Here is a 23,921-nt window from a genome sequence, read left to right on the forward strand (position 1 = left end):
TTATGTCGTGTGAGATATGTCAAAATAAATCTTTGAGATATATTATTGTTCTTACTACACCCAAAAATATATTTGATTACCAGTTCTCTCACTTTAAAGGCATCAATGGAAATTTACATAATTCTGACAGCACATTAGATAAAAAATTGCACCAAACCCAGGTTTAAAAAGCTATACTGTTACATAAACTGTAAAAATGCATAACTTTTTAAAGTATCACAATCAATCTAACTTTAGATGTTAAATCATGAATATGCTGAACAACTGATCATTTGACAGATAACCAAAAAGCGCCTCACACAGTAACTTAGTATCTTCACCTCTAAGCTTCTATATCATAATTCTACATCAATCACTTCAGTCCTGGACATCAAAGTAGTCAATTACTGGCTCTTCTTTTAATGGTTTGGATAAACCACTGTTGCCACTACTCCTGAAATTATAAGAATATTAGCTGTTACTCACCCGCATGAAAAACAATATACAAAGTAAACTGAAATCAGAAACTCCCATAATGTCTCAGTGTGCACATGCACACTGCATTGGTAAATGGTATGCATTTCTACATTATGTTTTAATGGAAATACCTTAATGCTCCAGAAAGCTTCTGTTAACTGATTTTTGGGAAAAACATATACCTTGTTAAATTAATGTACATCTATGTGTGGCTGAATTGATACAATTTGTTTTGGGGTTTTACCAGAAAATACCATTTACTGGCAATATGTATTACAAAAATGATACTGTACTGAAGACTTAATGTTCAACATGCCTTTTTAAATGAAAGAGCAAAAGATATACTGTTGAAGTGAGTTGATGATCAAATCTGCTCACTTTTAAAAGCAAGAACAACAAAAAAATACATGGTAATACCAAATCCAAATACTGTAAAGATTTTTTCAGTAAGACAGTATGAGATATTCCAGAAGATTTTGTAGAATTAAGCACTTCTAAAGACATTTCACTTCTAGTAATTAACAACAAATGGCTAAAGCCCTTTTTTTATTTAATTTTGCCACATAGCCCCCTTTCATTAGGGTCACTGAAGACAGGACTCCCACAGAAGTAAGTGGAAATAGAGAGTAACAACCTTTTTAAAATTCACATTGAGTTACACCATAAGCAGTCATTTTAGACACGTGTTTTGTTCTAGATGCTTCTGAAACAATTTGTATTTTCTCAGAACAGCCTACTTTGTATTCCAGCAGTACCTTAAACACCCAATAGCTACTGCAATAGTTACTGCAAAATTAAGCTGTCCCTTTCTGCAAATGGTACTTCACAGAACATTTCAAATGCTAATTTGGAAATAACTTGGGGGTTAAAAGTTCTGAGAAGTGAACCTGAACAAAGAATAAGCCATCCATTAAAAAAATTCATAACTATGAAATGACTACAGGTACCTGAAGCTGGCAGGTCATACAAAGTAAAGACTGTTCTATTAGACTATTCACGAAGAAGCCTTATATATTGCATCTTCAGTAGCTTTCACTATCTGAGAAAAATGGTAGTTCACCTTTAGCCAACTGTGTAGTCATATCTACACAAGAAAAATACATTTACTACCTGTCCAAATAAATCATTTTATGCCAGTAAGACATTATTCTCTTACACAGAACAGTTAAAGGTAAAAAAAAAATCCCCCAAACTCCGAAACAGCCATCTCTTCCCAACTATCTAATCTTTATTTAAAAAAAAAAAAATCCACAATATTTGCTATATTACTACTCCTACACCACATAGTCAATTCTACATTGTCTTAGCACTTCATTTCAGGTTTACTTCTGTGGAAAGAAAATCTTAGTGCAGGCTGCAAGCTCCAAAGCTGCGTGTGGGTTGGGAAAACAAAGAAACAGGAAGTATGAAGTTGAAGCTCAGGAACACTCTCAGGTAACTCAGCACTAGATTGAAGAATACTGTTTTAAAAACAAATTCCTTACTTATCTGTTTGTTTGTAATGAGGAATAGGAGGTGGAGGCCTGCTCTGCATTTCTTTATCTAGCACAGAAGTTAAGGTATTGCTTGGACAAATGGATTTCCCTCTAGAGAAATAAAAGAAAGGTTATTTAATTCAATAGGAAATTATATTCATTAAGAAGTTAGGGCAAAAGAGTTACATTTTTAAGTAGCAGTTCTGGTATCAGAGAGTTCATACTTGTATACTTAAATCACCTATTCAAATATTTAATTTTCCAACCACGGAGATCAATAGTGTGCAAAGTCCATTTTCATTACCAAGGACAAGATATCTAGTATTCCAAATGTCTCTTGATCACTGTCTATAAAAGATGCAGAAGCAGCTTACTAGGTTTGAGTGTTGGTGCCCAGACTCCTTCCTTTCTGCAAGTGAAGTGCACAACATGATTAACTGTTAAAATACCAAAAATGCAACACTTGCATTGTAGGACAACATATATCTGTTCTTTCACAGAACAGATGTAAGATCAGAAGCAACAACTTCATAACTTAACTCGGCATCATGTGAACACAGTTCACTGCATCTTCAAAACATGTTACAATGTTTTGGAAACATGTTCTTAAACTCTGGCAGTAAGTCATGTTAAACTTGTTTATCACTCTGCACTCAAAGTAGCCCTGCTAAGCAACACTCTCCCAGGAACAATGCAGCAACACTGCCTCTTCCTTGTCAGCTAGCCCAGGTGAACAAGATCAGAAAAATAACATTATGCATTAGGGGGTAGGGGGAAAGAAAAAAAAAAATCAGCTCTTCCTGCCTTCCACACTAGTTACAATCTATTATGTGATCACAACCATACAATGAAGGATCCCACTTGTGCTTGTCCTATCTGCAACGCAAGGGCCACTGTGGCTGTGGTGCAGGGCAGTATTTTCTCCAATACAGGAGGACAGTATACTTCAGCATGTATATTTATACGCTTTAGGCATATATTGGCTGTGAATCACACTCAACTTCAGTATGGCAGTCCGTGCCCAAATGCTGCACTGGCTGGAGAAAGAGGAAGGATATTACAAAAACAAAAACAAACAAAAAAAAAACCCCACCACAAAAAAAAACAGAAAAAAAAAACCTAGAAAGATTGTTCCAAAAGGCATCTAATGAAAAAAAAAAAAATCCAAATAATTACCAAACACACTATATCTGTAATAGGCTTAAAATTTCCTATAAATTCATGAGCCACTTTCAAGAGTGAGCTTGCTTTATTTTAACTTCCAGGTCACTGTTATGATTTAACTGCAAGACTGAAAAATCTTCCACTATCAACATCTTTTCCATTCACAGTTTCTTTTTCATCTTTTCTGGGGGCGAATAAGCTGAATAAATTAAAATTCTTAAATCCTGTCAATTTCTTACCCTTCTTGTACTTTCCTCTAAACCCCTGCTACTGACATTTTAAGAGCAAACTACTTCTGGTACACTAAACTGGATTGCTTTCCTATTTCTATCTGAATGATTTATATTGGATATTAGGAAAAATTTCTTCACTGAAAGAAGTTGTCAAGCATTGGAACAGGCTGCCCAGGGAAGTGGTTGAGTCACCATCTCTGGAGGTATTTAAAAGACGTGTAGATGTGGTGCTTAGTGTCATGGTTTAGTGGTAGACTTGGTAGTGTTAGGTTAATGGTTGGACTCAATGATCTTAAGGCTCTTTTGCAACCTAAATGATTCTATGGCTCTATGTCAATCATCAAAAAATGTTTCCTCCTGGTTTATTTTATTCATGAATTTTTAAATAGACTCCTCCCAGAGCAGAATCCTCTAGACCATGCGATTCTCTGTTTAATAATCACATTAAATTCCCACTTACAAGTTTATCTTGTTCCTTTCAAAATTACATTTCAAGTAGCAAAAAGTGCTGCAAAACAATGGCTTGTGTATTGTTATAATTCCAGAAATGTGCATGTGTTAAGAGTTCCATGCTTTGTCACATATTTGGTAATTCATATTTTTTCCCCACCTCCCTCAGAGTTCTACGCAGTTGAAATCTCACATCAGTACACAGATGAACACTAGTTCTATTTCAGAGCTTAAAAAAATTAAGTATTTGTCTTATTTCCATCATGTCTTGTTTTCCATCAGTTCTGAAAATGTAATGGCCAATTCCTGTGATATTGTGGCAACACAGATAAAAAAAACTCGACAACATTCTCAAGGTAAGTCAGAAGTCCACTAAAATATGAAGTGATGATCCCTGACCCCATTTCACTATTGTTTTAAACTGAGTACTGCTAGTCTGTTCAAATGAACTGCAAAATCTTGCAAATGTAGGTCACCAATTCAAAAAGTGTCCCCATCTCCCCAACACTGAAAGTCTTCATTATTTGAAAAAAAAGTTACTTGCCACTGACCATAATTTTTTCCAGATTATATTACGTTTACACGTACATTCTAACAGCAAGTATATTAGTGTCCTATCAGCTGAGAACAGCTAATTTTCCCCTCTTGTATAAAATGGGTAAAAAAATCCTTTAGCTTCAAGCCTGGCATATAAAGCCAAATGCTCCACTATCATTTCAGTCACCTCTCAACTGTAGAGCTCTACCTGAAAAGACTAAAAGAGGACAAAGATAGATGGGAGAATATAATAAACTGTGGTGTGCAAAAACATGGAAACCCAATTGACTGGAGGTAAATAGGCAAAAAAAAGAAAAGCTAGAAAGGCCTTCACCAAGTAAAGTAAGGTGTCTGTTTTTATTCTAAAACCTCAGGCTAAATCTTGCTTGTGTAGTAAAAAAAAAAGAAAATAAATGAGAGTTCTGAAATGCAGGAAAACAGAACACTTGGAAGAATACATGTGCATTTATTTCTACAATTAGCTAAAAAAATCCTACTAGAAAACAGAACGTTCCCGCATTGCAAGAAAGTAAATACAGCAGCTCTGCTCTGAAGTGAAATGTTCCCAGATGTAGAGGGTTAATATATCAAGCCTTTAAAAATGAGGCGCGATTAAAGCCTTGTGGACAGTTAGAGGAGATCCTGGAACCAAATTTGCTTTGGTCACATCAAGGCTTAGCCCTGTTTTTGCTTTGACAAGATTGAGTGTCCCTCCAAAAAAAAAAGCAGAAGAGAGATGCAGCTGACTGTCCAGCCATGTAATCACAGAGGCTTTGGAGACAAAAAAATCTATCAACTCACACTCAAGCAAAATGTACACCACTTCCTGTATACCTTGGTGACACACAGGACAATAGTAGACTGACTCCAACCTCCCCAAATTTCTGTGAATATTTCTATTCACTGGTTTAAAACAACAAAACAAAACAAAAAAAAACCCCAAAACCACGAAACAGCCAATCATATTCAGCTCATCTGGAAGAAAACCAAACAACTGAATTCAACTAAATAGGTGTACAATGGAAAAAAAACCTTGACTAATTAATTGCCAGAAAGGAGAAAGCAAGCAGATCCTCCCTTCCTGCTAACATAAATCATGGTTATCTATCATCAGTTGTAATAGAACTGTGGAGATGGAACCAAAAGGCTTTGCAAGTACTTTGGACATTTTGATATGAAAGTTGCCATTCTTCACTCTATTAACTTATTCTCAAAGTAAGGAAAAAAAGACAACTGCCTGCCCCAAGCAACAACGATGAGATGACAAATTTTTAGCAGCACTCCAGGGAAAAGCAAGGAGAACACAACTAACTACCTGTTGACTATAAGGCACTGGTAGTGCTGACAGGATGGCCTGTTGTATAAAACCGAACTGTGGAAATCAGGACTCAAACTTATCTTCTCCTTAAAGACTGGAAGTTCAATTTTCGTAACTCCAGGATGGATCAGCGTTGATCTGTTTTGGTATGAACTACTATAAAATTCTTTGTGCACTAATCTGTCCAGAAATGACTCCATGTAGCCTTGCAATAATGATCCACCAGCTTTCAGGCAGAGCAGGTTTTTTGTGAGAAGTGTCTCCAAAAGCTGATACAGTTTGGGTGGAATAATGAAGCAAGTGGCTCTCAAACAATCTCCTGATTGTCTAGACTTCACATATCCTATGTCATAAGCTGTCAAGAGGCAAAAAATATTCTCAGGGCAAACGATGTCAAGATTGAAGTAAAAATATTAAGAAAGAGATGTAGCTCTTTTCTGGAGCAGGACTGCTGTTGAAACCACCTTGGCTGGTGACCTGTAGCATTGTGCTTAAATTGCTCAAAAAGCCTTAGAGACTAGAGGTATTGAGATGCAGTCATTTGAAAAGGCCTTTGTGATTGCAAAGGGGGGTGGGGAGAAAGTTAGCTTTTTCCTCATGGCAGAGGAGAAAATTCCTAGAGAGTGAAGGGTAGAATAAAAGTCCTTAAAGCGACAGAGTACCTTCAGGAAGTCATCAGAACTTCTGTCAAATTGGAAGTGAAGTTATTCCAGATACCAAAAAGGCTGCAGAGACAGCTGACTTATTAAGTAAAATGAACTTGTACCTGGAGATCAAGTACTGAAATGTGTCCAGAAAAACTTAAAGCAGCCAAAGAATAATTCTGTTTCCTCCGAGTGTATAATTTCCTTTCAACCCTGCCACTGGGATGTACAGTTTTTGCCTTCTGTGATGCCACTGCCATGATCTGATAAGGGTGTTCCATGTAGTTACAGGGATTTTAATTTCTTTAGGTCTTTGTCCTGCTGGTCTTGTGTAGCCTGCAGCTAGGTAACCACTCCTGAACTGTCTCTAGGCTGACCTCATTGAAAAGAAACAAAATCCTGGGTGAAGAAGAATAATAGAGAACACATCAATGAGACTGTGGCAGGATGTATTTTTGTCAGTGAGAACGATGTGCAGGGACCCTGTCATATTCCTGAAAAGTCCCCTTGTTCGTGAGGAAAGACTGATCCTATTGTTCTTCCAGAAAGGAACAGGAAAAGGATGGGTCTTACAGGGATGACTGTTCTCAAAAACACTTCCAGGATGTCTCAAGTCTGTACAAGCTGCTTAAACACTGGTCAGTACATAACAACAAGCAGACACCTCTTAACAGGCTCTGGCATCCAGAGTTACTCAGAGGAGGAGGAAATTCATGAGTGAAAGACTTCAAGAAACCACTGACAGGTACAGTGATGCACATGTGTCAACTTGGAGAGGAAAGCCCTCCCCTTTTCACCATAACAGTCTGGACATTACCTTTGAACCTGGTTCAGAAGGAATCTGGTATTGCAACTGCTCAAAAGATGACTGCAAAGATGATCAACAGGGAAGCACAGAGAAGGGCGCTTGCAAGGATTCACTCGGGGTCTTACACTTCAAACGACACCAGAACTGTAATTCAGATCAACGTTGACAGTCAGTACTGGGAATGCTCTCTATGTGGTTAGACATTCGCAATACTGTACATCAGTGATTCTAATGCAGCTAATATGGCCAACTCTTACTGATGTGGTGGAATGATGATGGGGGCAGGGGCTGAGGGCAAAGCAGATCTGTGGTGTTTGCTCCTAGATATCTGGAAGAGGAAGAAGTCCAGTTGGAGGAAGCTTTCTTAGCACGAAGGAGACTTTCTCACTCCTCTGACCAACCTGTATGGCAATGTTACCATTTCAATGACACAATGGGGGAGTGTGGAGAAGAATGGTCTCTTTGCCTAGCATCACTTTGAATTATCTATACGCAGAGGAGCCCATAATAACAATCTGTGGGGAATGCCAAGAACAGGATGAAACAAAATTAATCAAACCACTTGGACTTTCTGGTGACTACTAGCCCCTGGACTTGAAGAAGCTGTTGTGAAATACTCAAAAATATCACCCTGGAACTTGAGCTATCATTTGTCTGAGGCGTCAATGTTTTTTGTCTTGAAGAAGTGGCAAATAAAAAGACAATTAAAAGAAGCTTTGGATGAATCCACTGAAATAAGAAACATTGCTATGCAGCTGAAGAACATTCTTAGTAGACCACTCGTGTCTGTAAGAGTGGCAGAGATGAAATAGCAGCATGTGCGTTCTGCACAGTACGCTGTTCCCTGAACAACACAAGGGAAGGAGCAAGTGTGCAATCTCTCCTAAAACCACAGAGGAAGGCCTCCCATTCTCAAGTTGCAGGATATGTCCTTGTTTTTAAAGCATAGTCATCTGTCCTGCCTCTTTCTCTGACTCTTCCCAAATTTCTCATCCTGCCCCCCCTAACTATTTCTTTTTCTTAAATAAGCTTTTTCAAATATGATCTCTTTTCTCACCTTTCTTTACTAGAAACAAAGACTATCTTAAATCGTTTCACGGAAACAGAAAGGGATATCAAAGTGGTGTTCCATCTCTCTTGGAAGAAATCAAGATTGTAGTTAAGCTACCAACCCATGAACAGGCTCAGAAGCAGCTCATGGCACTCTAGCAGCACGGAAGGTGACAGGTTTTTTTTATAACTACAGTCAAAAACAACTGGTTGTCAAAGAACAACAATTTGACAGTGCTAAACTAAATAGGCGGCTCAGTGAGCAGCAGAATCAAGGAAGCCTTGATAGCCGATTTGGGAAGCCTTCCCATACTCCTCTCCAGTGCAATCACCTTGCTTTTCCCACAGCTATATTCCCTTCATTTCCTTTTCTAATATGAACTGCCTTCTGTGGGTCTTTTCCAAATATTTCCATTTTTGCTCAGAAATCTCTTCAATTTGCAGTAATTTCAGCTCCCTCTTTGTCCATCAACTAAAGAAGGAGTATACTCTGTGGCAGGTTATGATAGATGGAGAACAAGTAAGTTCCTTCAAAGAAGGTGCAAATTTAGGTATGACTTCTCAATCCAACAATTAATTTTCATGAAATTTTATAACATTTCTTATCTTTGATACCTCTACCAGCTATATTGCTGGTGGCAAAAAGATAAAAAGTTACTGCTAAATGAATGCAAAACAGCCTTGCAAAATCTTTTCTTAGCTTTTTTATTTCTAATTGAGTTTTCTTCTCTGAAGATTTACTTGACTAGTGGAAATAGAAGCCTATGAAATTACAAATTTAAGAACTGCTTTAAAAAAATTTCTACTGGAAGTTACTGCAAGTTGCAAATTGCATTGTAAATAAACTCATTCGAGTAAGTGACAAAAACATCCAATGATTTAAACTATAGTTAATAGATTTGAAAACAATAATGAGTTACGTACTTCACTGCAGTGATAACAACGTTACGCTTTGGTTCGTTGTCATAGCTCACACTTTCAATGCCATAAACCTGAGCTAATTCATGGATGATTCTGCGGTGATCTCTGTTCATTGGTGGGTAACAATGGCTCTTCTTTGTATGCTTGCCCTGAATTCAAGAGAAAAGTTTAAAAAAAAAAAGAAAAAAAAAACATAAAGTTTTCCTTTGGATGGGTCAGGGGGAAGAAAGAAAGAAAAAAGAAAGTGCTTCTACCTCTAAAACTTTGCCGCCAGGACAAAATTAGTACCACAAATTGCTAATACCTCAGTATAGACAGAAAACTCATACGAAAATGTCCATTTATTTCCCAAAAATTAAATTACGTGTTCTCCATTGTTTCCATCACCTCAAAGAATATACACACACACATACATATGTATCTTTTAAGTTTGGAATACAAATCCTGAATGTATCCATTCTACTTACATCCCAAAGAAGCAGAATAAAATTATTTTTTCTGAATTTTTATTTTTCAGAATGATCTGCCAATTTTGAATCAGATCTAATTTCATTTTTCAGACTGGCTTTACAATGCATGTATTGCAGATAACTACGAAGGTGTGAGATTTATCACTTCCCTCTACCAAAGAAGCTATTTATCTGCAAAATCTGCCATGTAATGGCATCAATAGACTTTTTATTAAATAAAAACAAAATTGTAGTTTTAATTTCAGCTAGCAAAGACTGATAATGCTTGATTTGACACTGATTGCTATATAGACAGTAAAAGAACAAACAAAAAAGCAGGGCCCTGTAAGCCCTGTCCTAATAGGTTGGGTGACTTTGTAACAGCAAATGCAGATGAGGATGACACACTCAGTGCTTCAGTCTGCTTCAGGGACTCAAGACACTGCTTCAGCTTTTGCCTTTGTTGTCCCCAACAAAGTCTTCTAGGTCTTTGGGTATACAGACAGGGTTCCAGGAGAAGACAAACTACCAGTAGTAGAATAAGATTGAGTCAGGGATTTCTAGAGAAATCCCAACCTATACAAATTCATGGGACTGCAGGCAGTGCATTTAAGGGCGCTGAGAGACCAGGATGATGTCCCACTCTCTGTCATCTCTGAAAGATTGTAGAGAATGGGATAGGAACCCAATGACTAGAGAAAGGTAATTGTTGCAACTATGTTCAAAAAAAAAAAGAAAAACAACCTATGAACTATGGGTTGGTCAGCTACACTTCAAAGCCTGGGGAAAAATCATAGAGCAAGTCCTTTTGGAAGCCATTTTTAGGTACATGAAGGAGAAGGTCCCTGGGAGTAGTCAATGTGGATTTACAAAAGGTCGATCACCTAAATTAATGTAAAGAAGACCACATGTAATAGAGCAAGATACACATCAGAGCTACATTGTAGCTACCGTGTAAATGGAGGATTAACATCTGTCTCCTCTTAGATTGTAAAACAGCTAAGTTATGAACAGTAACTGGACCAGAAACTGTGGTCAATCATTTCCATAAGTCTTCAGGGTAATCACATGCTGTCAAGATACAATCTTTACTTAATAATAAACAGTAATAAACCTCCCACCTATTACAACACTTCCAGCATATAGACAAGCATTTGAATGAAGAAAATGCTACAGATTCTGTACCTATTTATGATGACTAGTAACGCTTGCTTTAAAAAAGTGGTGATGGTTCCACGCTCAGAAAAACATCAGAATTTCTGTCCATACACAGACAGAGCTGGATGATATAAATGTTTCCTGTCTTGCCTGCTTACATATATCAACCATGACAACTCTGCTATGCTAGATGAGTACATACTGATAAGTCTAGGGGAACAGATGTTCATGAGGCAAGCAAAGTCATATAATGATAGATACAGCTGAACCATATTAATGCTAAAACTTGTAAGTATAAAAATCCTTCTTATTACTCATTTATTCAGTCAACCTGAAGTTGGTATCTCCAAAGGCACAGTGCAAAAAATAAAAAAGTCAAAGTGAAACGTGTAGGCATAAGTAACAGTAATCAGTATGAAAGACATAGTACTGATATAGGCAGAGGTACCTGAATGCTTGATAGACTAGCATGCAAAATATTTTTAATACAAGTAAGCAAAGCTCTACATCTAGAAACAAAGAAAATAAGCCACATCTTTAGTCAGAAAGGATTTAGGAGTCATGATAAACAAACTGAACACAGACTCAAGCATAAGGAGGACTTAGGGATCATGGCAGAAGAACAACAACTATAAACAGTCTCCTTGCACAATGCCAGGTCTAACATATTAATGCAATCTTTGGCTACATAAAAAGGGGGAGTTGACTTGGTCAGGTTGGACACAGGCCTGAATGAGCAACACTGATAACACTTACCAGGTACAGAGACATGCCCAAGACAACAAAAATACCTGTGGGTTGCAATATGAAACATGACTCTTAGAAGGGAGAAAATAAAGCCTCTGAGACTTCCAGAAATAAAAAGCAAAGGTGTGCAAGAAGAATAATTGAGTAGAAGAGCAGGTTAACTTTACAGTGCAAGGGACATGTTCCCTTTTACACCATACACTCCACCATTTTGAAGGAAAAGAAAGTCAAGAGCATGGCCTCCACACATGCTGTCACTCCTATCTTCAAGATGGGCAAGGAGGACACACGGAGCTACAGGCTGGTCAGCCTCACCTCGATCCCTGGGAAAGTGACGGAGCAGCTCATTCTGGAATGCATTTCGAGGTACATGGAGGACAAGAAACTCCTCAGGAGTAGTCAGCATGGCTTCACCAAGGCTTCACCAACTTGATAAACTTCTACAATGAACTGATGTGCCTGGTAGATGAAGGGAGAGCAGTGGCTAGTGTCTGCCAGGCCTTCATTAAGGCCTCTGACACTGTCTCCCATAAAAGGCTCATAGCCCCTTAAGCTGTTGCTGTAGGGGCTGGATGAGCAGACAGTGAGGTGGATTGAAAACTGGCTGAATGGACAGGCCCTGAGGGTGGTGATGAGCAGCACAAAGTCTAGTTGGAGGCCGGTAACTAGCAGTGTACCCTGGGGAGAAAGGAGGGGAGCCACATACTCGGTCCAGTCCTGTTTAGTATCTTCATGATGTTCATTTCATGTTCTTTATTAGTGATTTGGATGATGGGACAGAGTGTACCCTCAGCAAGTTTGCCAATGACACAAAATTGGGAGGAATGGCTGATAAGCCAGAGGGGCATGCTGCCATCCAGTGCGAGCTTGACAGGCTGAAGAAATGGGCTGCACCTGCATCTGATGAGGAAGAACCCTACACCCCAGTATATGCTGGGGGACACCCAGACAGAAAGCAGCTTGGCAGAAAAGGACTTGGGGGTCCTGGTGGACACCAAGTTGAATATGAGCCAGTGATGTGCCCATGAGGCAAAGAAGGCTGCTGGTATCCTGGGCTGCATTAGGCAAAGTATTGCCAGCCGGCTGATCCTTCCCGTCTACTCAGCACTGGTGAGGCCACACCTTGAGTACTGTGTCCAGTTCTGGGCTCCCTAGAGCCCAGAAGAGAGAGAGCTGGACATACTGGAGGATCAGTGAAGGGCCACAAACATGATTAAGGGACTGGAGCATCTCTCCATTGAGGAAAGGCTGAGAGAGCTGGGACTGTCTGGAGAAGAGAAGGCTCAGGGGTGATAGTACCAACATCTATGAATACTTGAAGGGAGGATGTAAAGATGGAGCCAGGCTCTTTTCCGTGGTGCCCAGTGACAAGACAAGAGACAACTGAAACACAGGAGGTTCCCTCTGAACATCAGGAAACACTCTTTTTTCGGTGAAGATGACTGAGTACTGGCCCAGGTTGCCAAGGGAGGTTGTGGCATCTCCATCCTTGCTGATACTCAAAAGCCGTCTAGACATGGTCCCAAGCAACTGGCTCTAGATGGCCCTGCTTGAGCAGGGGGGTTGTACAAGATGACCTCCACAGGACCCTTCCAACCTCAAACATTCCATGATTCTGTGAAACAACTACAACCTTGTGTGGCAGGGCAGAAGTCAATCTACTGCTACCAAATGGCTCACGTGCAGAAGCACAGGAAGTTTGTAAGCAATGTGAATAATGCAGACCTAGAATGGGCATCTAAACAGAAAACTGGTAATCAGGAATCTGAACATTTCAAGAAGGAATTTGACAGCCTTGTGAAAGTTAATATGTAACTAAATAGAGAATTTTTAGGGGCAGAACATTGAGATTGTCATGGAACTCCTCAGGTAACTGTTGGGTTTGCCTACTGAAGACTTCATAAAACAAGAATGATTTCTTATCTGCATTTGCATTATAATATATAGATACCAAGCTTCAAGGCTTGTGCCACTTGCCTTTGGTGTTCAGAAAGAAATCTCTTCCGCTTTGAAATATAGTTTGACTTCTGGGGACTTCTTGTACCTTATGGAATAGCAATTCCCAACAGCCTGAGGGGCAGGATGGTGCAGAACTGATCCTTGAGATACTGAATTGTAATGTAGACCTAACTGGTTGATCCTGATCATGAAGGTAAAAGCTTAAGTAACCATTGGGTAATTCTCCGTTTAGGTCAGACAGGGAAAACATTGTCACATCTGGTTTGTTTTCATTTTTTCATTCTCTTCTGCAGTGTAGATGCTCTTTAACAGACACCATTTCTGTGCTTTGTAGGATCATTATTTAACAGAGAGTTGGTTACTACTGAGAACTAAAGCACTGGAGATGCTCTTGAGCTCTCTGGTTCTCTTGTTCTGTCATATTTGATGTCACTAATTCATTGTATATTGCAAATTCAAGACCTGTGGTTGCCTTTTTTTTTAATATATATTACATATCTTGGTTCGATATATGCAGTTATCATATATATAGAAATATATATGTGTGTACACACTTGTGTACATATGTGTGTATAATAAAGGCAGTATATAAAGGTATATGTAAAATAGGATAACCACAGGCAACACAACATTGGGCAAATTATTTTTAGGTGATAACAACTGTTCTATGCATATATTACCAAGTGACTGAGGTTGGAGGGGCCTGAACATAATTAGACACAGATGGCCCCCTTTTAGACTTTCATTCCCATGTGTAAAACAATGGGCAAGAACATTAGACAAGTGGACAAGCACAAAGATTGTTTAAGAAACATTATACATAAAAAAGAAAGAATAAAGTTAAGTAACTGTCCTCAGGGGGTAGGAGGGAAGGAAATTAATGCTTTCTACAGAAGGTTAACTCTTTCTTGAGCTAACGGCAACTGAGGATAGTATGGTTTACACTGTCTTTTGAACCACATAATCTGGGTCAGGCATGGTGCAGCAGGAAGCCAGGAGTGTGCTAAGCTGACAGGCCTGAAGGCAGAATTCTGCTTTCACTGAAAAAACTGTGATTGTGTCCATGGTATCAACTTCTCTAGGTATACAGGAGTCTGCCAAACAACTGTGGCTGAATCCGAGTCTCCTTAAAGAAGAAGGACGACTACCTCACACACTGGCAAATGCAGGAAGGCACAGGGATCAGAATAATCTAGGCTTTCCTCCTCAAAGTCTGAACCTTTAAACGCCATCTTTGACGATTAATACTTTATTAATGGAGACCCAAAAATTAATGATAATCCAGTGATGCATTAAAGCCTAGCACTGGTTGAATCTTTAAACAAAGCTTGGCTGTCACCAAAGTGATCCTGAACTACTGTGTTTCCTAAAAATTTTGTTCTATTTATAATTAAAATGTGCACTTTATTGGAGCCCAAACAGACCTAGTGTCAACTCGTAACTATTAGTATTAACAAAGTTTAGTAACATCAAACTCCCCCCAAACTAGGCAAAATTGTTTCTTATAATAAGTCATACAGAATATCTGAACACTGACCTTATTTACAGCTTCCACAAGCATTCTCATTTCCTTCTCAATGTCACTGACAAATTTTAAATCCTTCCTGCAAGAACAGCATTCTAGGTAAATGAGGCAAGAGAGCATACAAAGATACAGTATCTTCATCTTTTGTAAAATTATTTTCAACAAGAGCAAAATTAAAGAACCCAATTGACTGAAGCAGAAGCAGCAGTGAGAGCACATTCTGATTTATATATTACACTATTTACATTAAAAAAATGTTAGTATGTTATCACTATTACAAAAATAATGAATTATTTTCCCTTCAACCCTTGGAATGCAGCATAAAATTCTATGATACAACTCTACTGTCTGACAATACAATTCTACATTTTCAAATGGATAATGTACATTTCAAAGTTGCCATTTCAGTGTTTTTAAATTACGTGTCATTAAGGCAATTCACTTAATTAGAATACATGACTAGACACAAAAACGGGGATTGGGTAAACAGAATGGAGTTCTTTTCCAAGACAGAGGAAAAGTGCACTGACTTTGGTCTTCAACTCGTCTAGCATAACAAGTTAATAAGAACAAAAGAAGAAGCATAAGGCTACTTGCAAGCAAACAAAATGTTCCTGATATGAGATACTAAGGATTTTTAATTTTTTTTTTTTTTTTACCTTGTTTAATCACAGTAGGTCAAGTCTTTCACACGTAAGGGTGAGCTTTGTGTTCTGTTCTTATATAAGCAGGTAAACTAACTCCAAAAGTAAAGTTGTTATTTGTTAGGGCACCATCCCCATGGGGAAAAAAGGCTACCTTAAGATTCCATATCTCAAAGCTAGTTAGTAGTAAATAACCTTATTTCTTCAAAAATAGGCACTATTCCATACCAACACAACACCACTTTGTGAATGATGTCAGAATTTCATCAGTCAAGAAGTGCCTACCGAAGTAGGCACTACCATCTTTGGTAGTTGCCCTACCAAAGTTCTGGATGCTGAAGTGAATGTATCATCACAAGACCAAGTGGTCTCAAGCAAACGTGCAAAATGGCAACATTGAGTAGCTCGGATACCAACATCACTTGATCACTGGTACGATGGACTCAGCCCATCACTGGAAAACCTTCAAGGTTTTGTAACAGTGGACGGACATTGCATACAGTTATCAGAACTCCTGGATCTTCAGAGGAGAAAAGTATTACATTGGGAGAAATGTAAAAAGGATCTGAACCTGTAGCGTTAAAACGAAAGGGGCCTCCAGACACCTAGGCTATGAAATACAGAGTCTGCCCACACGGCACGAGGCTTTGGAAAGAATATTACAGCAATAATCTCAGGTTCAAAAAAAAAAAAAAAAAAAACAAACAACCAAAAAACCCCCCCAAAAAACCCCAACAAAAAACCCAACCAAAACCACTGATCCCTTCAGGATGAGCTAAACTCGAGAGTGTCAGAAAGCAAATGGAATGCCAGCGATGAATGCCCAAATTTCAAGGTGAAGCGATCACAGGAGGTAAGAAAAAAAATGGAACCAACAATCCAATGAGAGGGTCCACAAGCACCTGATGTGTAATATTTAAAAACCTATTGAGGAACCAGCTCACAGACTGGGGGATATGTTCAAAAAGTTAACTCTTCAGGAGCCTATAAAAACAGAGTTATCAGCTGGAAGTCACCAGTGCTATCGACCAGGTGGAAGTTCTTTCAGAAATACTTAGAATGTCTCTCAGCTTCAAGAAATCCCAAGATATTCAAGATTGAAGTACTCAAATAGGAAGACAAAACAGAAAGCATACTACGCTGGGCACAGGGCTGGGGTGGTGGTGGCGGCAGCAGAAATCAACTGATTAAGAGAATTATTTCCCTCTAGGAAAAGATGAGATGGATTGGAGTAGATGAACTGTACAGAAACTAATTTCATGGGCAACACCTAACATCCTTAGTTCCAATGACCCCCTAAAGAGTAGAAGCAGGACCTTACTCCCTTTTGCTTGTAACATACTACACAATGGCAGAGTTGTGACTACCCATATGTGTGTTCAAAGGTGAGGCAAGTGTTTTATGTGCCTTTGTACCTCCAGAATCTTTCATATAGAAGAACTTCATGGAAGAACAACCCTGAGCCACCTGATGATCTGAGCCCCAACCTACAGACTGTTCAGACAGTAACAACAAAGGACAGGCCAATGCAGATGGGGGAGAGACAGAACAATTGCTTTTTCTTTGGAAGCATCAAGAAGATTCTGAGGGAGCATAATTTGGGTTGAGGAATCTTCAAGGAAATGGTGGACTTCAATATTCCTTAATCTGAAAGTTTCCTTTGAAGGAGGTACTCTCAAACATCTGGATTGCCCTAGAGAGTTCTGGATGCATCAGTGAACAGCTGAGGCAATCCAATGGGAAGATGCATCTTCTGTATCTAGATGTTCAGAGTGAAGAACAATACTTCAGGCTGTTTACTCCTCTGCCACTAAGGCTGACAAAGCACAAGTAAGATTTTCTTTACAGTATCAAACTTCCCTTTGATATCACCAGATGAAACAGTAAAGAAAAAATAAAGCCTCTTTTCAACAGTGTGCAATCTTTCCTTTCCAAATTTGGGAGCAAACCTCATTAGATTGCCATAACATATGAGGAGGCGAGTGTCAGGTCAACATGCAAGGAAGTATACTCTTTATTCCTAGCTATACAGAAGCATGAACCCACACTTCACTGAAGGGCAAAAAGAAGCCTGCAGTTGCCAAGAAACATTGGCAAGCTCGACTGTTAGCAAAGGTCTTGAAAGGCCAAAGGTAACAGAAACTATCCATTAAAGACGGGGAAGAAAATGAAGCCTGTTGTAAATCAATTCACAAGAAGATGAAAAAACATCCTGCAGGTCCAGTAGTCTTCTCTGTATGATCCTGATCAGATATCTGGATGAGTAGGGACAGTAAGAACTAGCTACTGCTTATTTCTCACCTGTACTTGTCTCTGGTTCTAGTCTTGCAGTTGATTGTTTTGGTGCCTCATCAGCTTGCTCATATCCTGTTTGGGGAATTTCATTTGTGGTGGTCCTGAGCTAGAATTTGCTTCTATATTTACAAATTAACTAATGTACAATTCATACTGCCCTATCAAAACCAAATGGAGTGTCTCAATTTCCCAGGATATTGATGAGTATCTATTACCTGACTGAAGTATTTTCTCAAGTATTTTTAATTCTTTTGGGTTACTCATCTGAGCTTTTACAATAAGTTTTCCAAGTTTTGCCAAATGTGTTGGTTTATTGTTGTTTTATTTTAAAAGGAATATTGTTATTGCTTACTAGCACAGAAATCATGATTTGCACATGATTCTTTCAATTAAGCTATTTATGACTGGTTATGGCCAAACAACCAGCTAACTGTTCATTGTGAGCTCCTATGTTCTAACCTGCGATAGACACTTAATGAAAAATAACGTACAGTAAGGAAATGAAGTGGTTCTTAGAATAAACACATCTGATCTGACAGTGGGTATACTGAAATTCTGCAATGTGGGACTTGAAAGTCTCTTTTTCTGTGCAGTGCCTATAAATTGTGTATGTTAGGCTTCTCCTCACCTCCTTGCATTGCACGTAAGCAGGAGCAGGCCTACTGCCGTTTCAGTTCCTCTCAACCACACTACTTAATAAGAATGTTCTTCATTGCTTGGTTTTTCACTATAGTTCTTGCTGTGTATTTTTTCCTTGCCCAGATTTTGCTGCCTTTGCCAAAAACCTCCTTATTCTTGCAACACTTGCAAGTGCAAGATTTTGCCTCTAAGTGACTGACATTCCAGGCTTGCAGTTTGCCAGTCATGTGCCTGAGAAGCTGCCTTCAGTGCCCCTTCCTTCAGTTCTTGTTTAAGAAAGCTACAAAAGTCTCCTACCCCTAAACCTGTACACTGCTCCCGTTGCCAGATCACACACAGGAGTGCTTGGCTCTGCCTTCATTGTCTACAAGAACATGTGGAGGGTTAACTCTTGGGAAGACTGGCTAAGATGCCGCCTACAAAGGACCCATCTTGCTCTGTGTCTCTCTAGACTTAACCATTTGATCCGAGATTTCCCTGGTCCATACAGCTGCTGTGGGGTCTTACACAGCCAGTGACAAAATAAGAAAATTCTCTTCTGTTTAGCTCCATGTGGCCAGATATTCCGGATGTCCTCCCTTCCTTCTCCAGTAGTATTAATTCATCAAATAGCAGCCTTAGCACCATCCTTGTCAACATCCAACTTCATGTCAGTGGGCCAACTTGAGCATTTGCTTGCTCTCTGTGTCTATTTCTGGAGCCTCTTAGAAACGTCAGTGCTGAAGTGTCCACCCAGTGGACCTGTACCCCCTGATCTGTGCTCAGTTGTGCTGGTACAGTCATCTCCACACTAGATTCCCCTTGGCAGCAGGATATCTCCTCATGTAAAGCCATACGGTGTAGAGACTTTTCTTCTGACTCCTTGTCAGATTCTGACAAACACATTAGCAAGATCAGCATGCAGCAGCACTACCATGCTATTCCTGGTGCTCCCTTCTCCTGTCACTCTCCTACAAAGGAGACATATTATCTTGGCATGCTTCCACTTACTCATCTTCCTGTTACCTGGAGTTGTACTGCATCTTGGAGCTTTAGGGTTCTGTAATTACAGATTACAGCTCAAAATCAGGAGTTTTCTCACAGCTTTCTCAAGTTTTCTCATTTGTAGGTGTGCATTTTTTTCAGCCCTTGACAATGTATCAGCTTCACAGATCAATGGATTGCCTAAACAAGATAATATCACAGCATTCTACTCATGGTTTTGGTAGCTGCCTTCTTCTTGAGGCTAAATGCCCAGGAAGGTGGCTGTCGTATTTCTCATCATTCCGAGATCCCATACGTAGATGTATAACTTATGGTCTGCAGAAAACCACAAGCCCTGAACTCTTGCGTTACTGAAGTGACCTGCTCAAGCAAGAATAAATGCATCTGTCAAAACTTAAAGAGAATGCTGAGCTACCTGAAAAAAAATTACTGTAACAGATACATTTTGTAGATCCTGACATTATGAGGGAAATCCAGATCTTTTGCAAGACTGCTGAGATAAGAGATCACCAAGAACAGTCAAGGAAGTAAGTTCACAAAGCCATAGCTTTACAAATTGCAGCTTGCTGCTCATGTAAAGAGAGATATGCTAACACACGGAGAAAACTCACTTATCTTGAAGACTAGATAAATGAAATCCAGTAATTCAATGTGCAAAGTCATTGACCTGAGGACTAACAAAAACTTTTGCTTTAAGCTGTGGATCAGTAAGAATAGAATGGGTGTATTAGTTTATCATGAGTTACCAATATAAAGTGGCTACAAAGGAAATGCAAGTAAAATCACAGCATGACCGAGAAGAGGTATTTTCACAGAGAAGTGTGGGAGCATTAAGGTTACTTTTCAAGGTATTTGTTAGACCATCGGGAATACAGTGCATGATTTTTGTCAGTTCTGTTCATGAAAGATGAACACTGCACTATGGGTAGAGAATGGCTGACAGGAAAGTGAGATTGGATTGTACTCCAAAAAAAGAGAGGGGACTACACACAAAACACAAGATACTCAACACAGTAAGAAAGCAAAAATATATGCTTTGTTTTCTGAAAGAGCTAGAGCAAAACATATTCTACATACACGTAAAAGAATAGTCCTTATAAAATACCACTTTTAAGTACAAATACTAATAAAACAGTACCTCCACAATGAAAACATTCAGCTCTTATCCTGCAGCAGGCTAATCAGTTGGAAGTAAAGAGGTGATTTACTCTTAAATTCTATGTGGCTGTTTATGTAAAATATTCACTTGTCTCAATATATCAACACATTAAATAAAGGATTTTCAAGTAAAAAACATCTCCACAAAAATATGAAATTTATGTATGATTAGGATAGCAAAGCAAGAGCAAAACAGATTCAGCTGTTCTAAAAACTTAAGAGCTGGTAAAAACTAACAAACACACACACAAGAGTAAAAACTTCTTAGATGACACTTATCATTTAAGCATCTTTTTTAAAATGTGTCTGATCTCTCCCTATCATTCCAGATTGAGTAGTATTTATTAGTGTGATGTGTTTGATATTACCTTGACTTTCTATTGCATCATTTTCAGATGTTTCAGTCTAGCAGCCTCTTTGCAGTCAGCAATGGCATAGGCTTAGCTCTGCATCAATCAAGTGTTTTATTAATTCCATTTCTTTATTTTTAAAATAAAGGCAATAAGGCAAAAAAAAAATAAATGAGACTGGGGGAGGGAAATAATGTCAGGCTATGAGAGCATATTTCATTACTTAGCTATCACTTTTGTCTGTCTTGAAAAGTTTACAAAGAGCACTGAGATGGGGTTTGGTTGTGTATGAAAGCAGTGGAGATGTGAGAAGTACAGGTACTGATTTGTAATGAGAACGGTGGAAAATGATGTTCCCATTCTAAATCTGGTCCTGTTACAGAACAAAGCAATCCGTCAGGCACTTTTTACTTTTCAGGTTCCCATTTCGCAGGTCTTGAGAAGTGCACATCACCCCCTTTGCGTCAATTATCATCTATTGCCAAGGCTGGAGAGAAGAGTAAACACGGGCATTTTTACAAGAGTAAATAGAACTATTCTGCATTTCCCATCTTGCTCTCGACACTGTTTACCTATGACACCTGTCATCATTAGAACACATACCTCGCATCTTCTTTTAAAAGGTCACTGTACTTTGGTCCAGAAGAACGGACGTTAAAAGGATCAGAATTATCATCTATTTCAAGAGCCTCAGCAAGACGCCTAAATTTGAGGGTAGGAGGGAAAAACCAAAACATAACAAAAGCACAACCAAACAAAAATAAACACACAAATCCTCCCAGCCTCCCAAACATGTTGTCATTGAAGAGTAAAGATACGGGTTACTAATACAGATTAACAGCTTGCAAAAGATACAGTCTGTACATTTGAAACTACTCATTTAGGACTTTTCACTAGAATATTCTAGTATATGTCAGATCACTTAATATAGATGCCTATAACATAGGAATCATCTCCACATTTAGCCGTTCTCTAGGTCATGCAGGAAAGGATTTTTTTCTACACAGAATTAACTTTCTGAACCTGGACTTCTGAAAAAAAGCAAGCAAGTTCATTGCCCACCTGTTCCTCTGAAGAGCTAAGCATTCTTCATCACATTGTAACCTGAATTATGAAAGAAAAATACAATTAGAATCACTGCTACTACTCATACTTTTCAAACTGTAGCTTTGTTGGTGTCATATCATTATCACAGCCTAAAGAAGTAAGAGTGTGTGAGAATAGTTTATTATATTAGATCAGATAATACAGCTAAAACCAACCAAACAACAATCAAAGATCTTTGAGCACAGAAGCCCTTCTCCAGGTCTTGAACAGAAGCAGCAATTACCAAAGCCATATAGAAGCTGAGAAAAACAGCTTCTGAATTAGATTTTATTATATTGGTAAATTAGATCGTTTGAGAAAAAAACGCAATTAATATCAGCATTGAGGGGATGCTAGGAAGGATGGGAAATTAGCAAAGGAAGATGTGACAAGGTCACTTACTCCTATGCATCAGAAAAAATTGTCAGCCAGGGAAAACAGGAAAGTTAGCTATGTGTATGGAGGATTATGATGCACCATAAAAATAAGTCTTTCAACTGAGCCCGTAACTTCTAGTGTCAATAGAGTTATGAATTTCAGTTTTCTGTCTCATCTTTGAAAGGTATTTTATAATTTTAAGGGACTAAAATGTCAGAGAAGGATCAAAAGTTCTCCAGAATTTCACAGTGGCAGTTACAAACTTCTGCCCCTTAGACTGCTTAAGTGAATTAATTCTGTTGATAATAGTTCCTTGATTTCAAACAAATAATTTCTACAGGGCAAACTGGTTCATTCAGTGACACGTATTATGTTTGGAGACACACAGCTATAGGATCCAGAACTTCTGGTGGTTTTCTCGAAGGAGGCAGAAGAAAGCTAACATACTTGCATTCTAAGATCAACCTGGTACTATTTAAAGTCATTTGCTTAAAGAATCATTTTCTCCTCCTCTAAAAGAGGAATGTAGCCAGTTTAGAGAAGCTACTCTAGGACTGACCAAATTTGTCACAAAAAAACCCCAAACCCTAATAAGGAAACTGAACTAAAGTATAAAATCTCTACAGACAGGACCAGAGAGTGAACCAAAGAAAGGAAATCTCTGCACAGTTTGCGTAAAATATTCTGCTATTGTAAATGAATGAAGCAGACTTGTAAGTTACTTTGAAAATAGCGGAGTTTGACAATAAACTAGAAATTTAAGAATATTAAGAATAAATATTTTATGTGCCACCATCTCTTTTCCCGCCTGCCCCAGTATTTGGTAGATGAAGAGAGTGGGGAAAGGAGAATACTTCCTCTGACTGTCCTTGAATAAAGGCTACCTGCCACAGTTCAGATATCATATTGGGAAAGATTTGCTCAAAGAAAAGTCATCTCTGGCAATTTCAACTATTCAAGGAAAAGGCAGTTTAAGTCTGCCCACACAGAAAGATGTGCAGCAGTGACTACCACACAACTTATATTACACATTGCAAAGGCAGGGACACCAACAGAGACACTGGTGTCTTATTTGCTCTCCTGGCAAGTATACAGCTGTTATGACAGACTTGCAGCTTCAGTAGCTGAAAAAGTCATCCCCCCTTCTTCTACAACCCCACACCCCCATCCTTCCCCAGGAGTTCTAGCACTGCCAAATGGTTGCTTTCTTTAAACAGTGACTCTTTTTTGGAGAAGCTGAAGTTGGCTTCATACTGTTGAATATATTTGTATCTGGTTGGCATTATGATACAAATAGGAACAAAGCAGTTCAGGGTCCATCTGGGTAAAGCAGAGATTATTCTACAGTAATTCTAGAGACAAAAATTAATGCTTATATTGTACACTTTTGAGTATTCAATTAATTGAAACAAACAGGGTAGGCTAAAAAAAACCTCAATTACTGTTTCCTATTTGTGTCTTTCTTGTACCATGCTTATACACTAATACCACGC

The 23,921-nt window shown here is 38.7% G+C and overlaps 1 protein-coding gene across 1 annotated transcript in view; it reads right to left on the bottom strand.

Annotated features, from left to right (window-relative positions):
- Positions 1–357: 357 nt before the first annotated feature.
- The window catches only part of NFX1 (nuclear transcription factor, X-box binding 1), a gene marked incomplete at its 5' end in the record, with an annotated part of 47,696 nt that continues 24,132 nt past the window's right edge, over positions 358–23,921 (bottom strand). Inside the window, 6 exons of the mRNA XM_009573264.1 lie at positions 358–433; positions 1,941–2,042; positions 9,060–9,205; positions 14,907–14,973; positions 21,568–21,666; positions 22,027–22,068. Coding sequence (XP_009571559.1) covers positions 358–433; positions 1,941–2,042; positions 9,060–9,205; positions 14,907–14,973; positions 21,568–21,666; positions 22,027–22,068 — 532 coding nt within the window. The remainder of the gene's footprint in view (positions 434–1,940; positions 2,043–9,059; positions 9,206–14,906; positions 14,974–21,567; positions 21,667–22,026; positions 22,069–23,921) is intronic.

The sequence above is a fragment of the Fulmarus glacialis genome, unplaced genomic scaffold (assembly GCF_000690835.1).
Source record: "Fulmarus glacialis isolate BGI_N327 unplaced genomic scaffold, ASM69083v1 scaffold1222, whole genome shotgun sequence".
Classification (NCBI taxonomy): Eukaryota; Metazoa; Chordata; class Aves; order Procellariiformes; family Procellariidae; genus Fulmarus; species Fulmarus glacialis.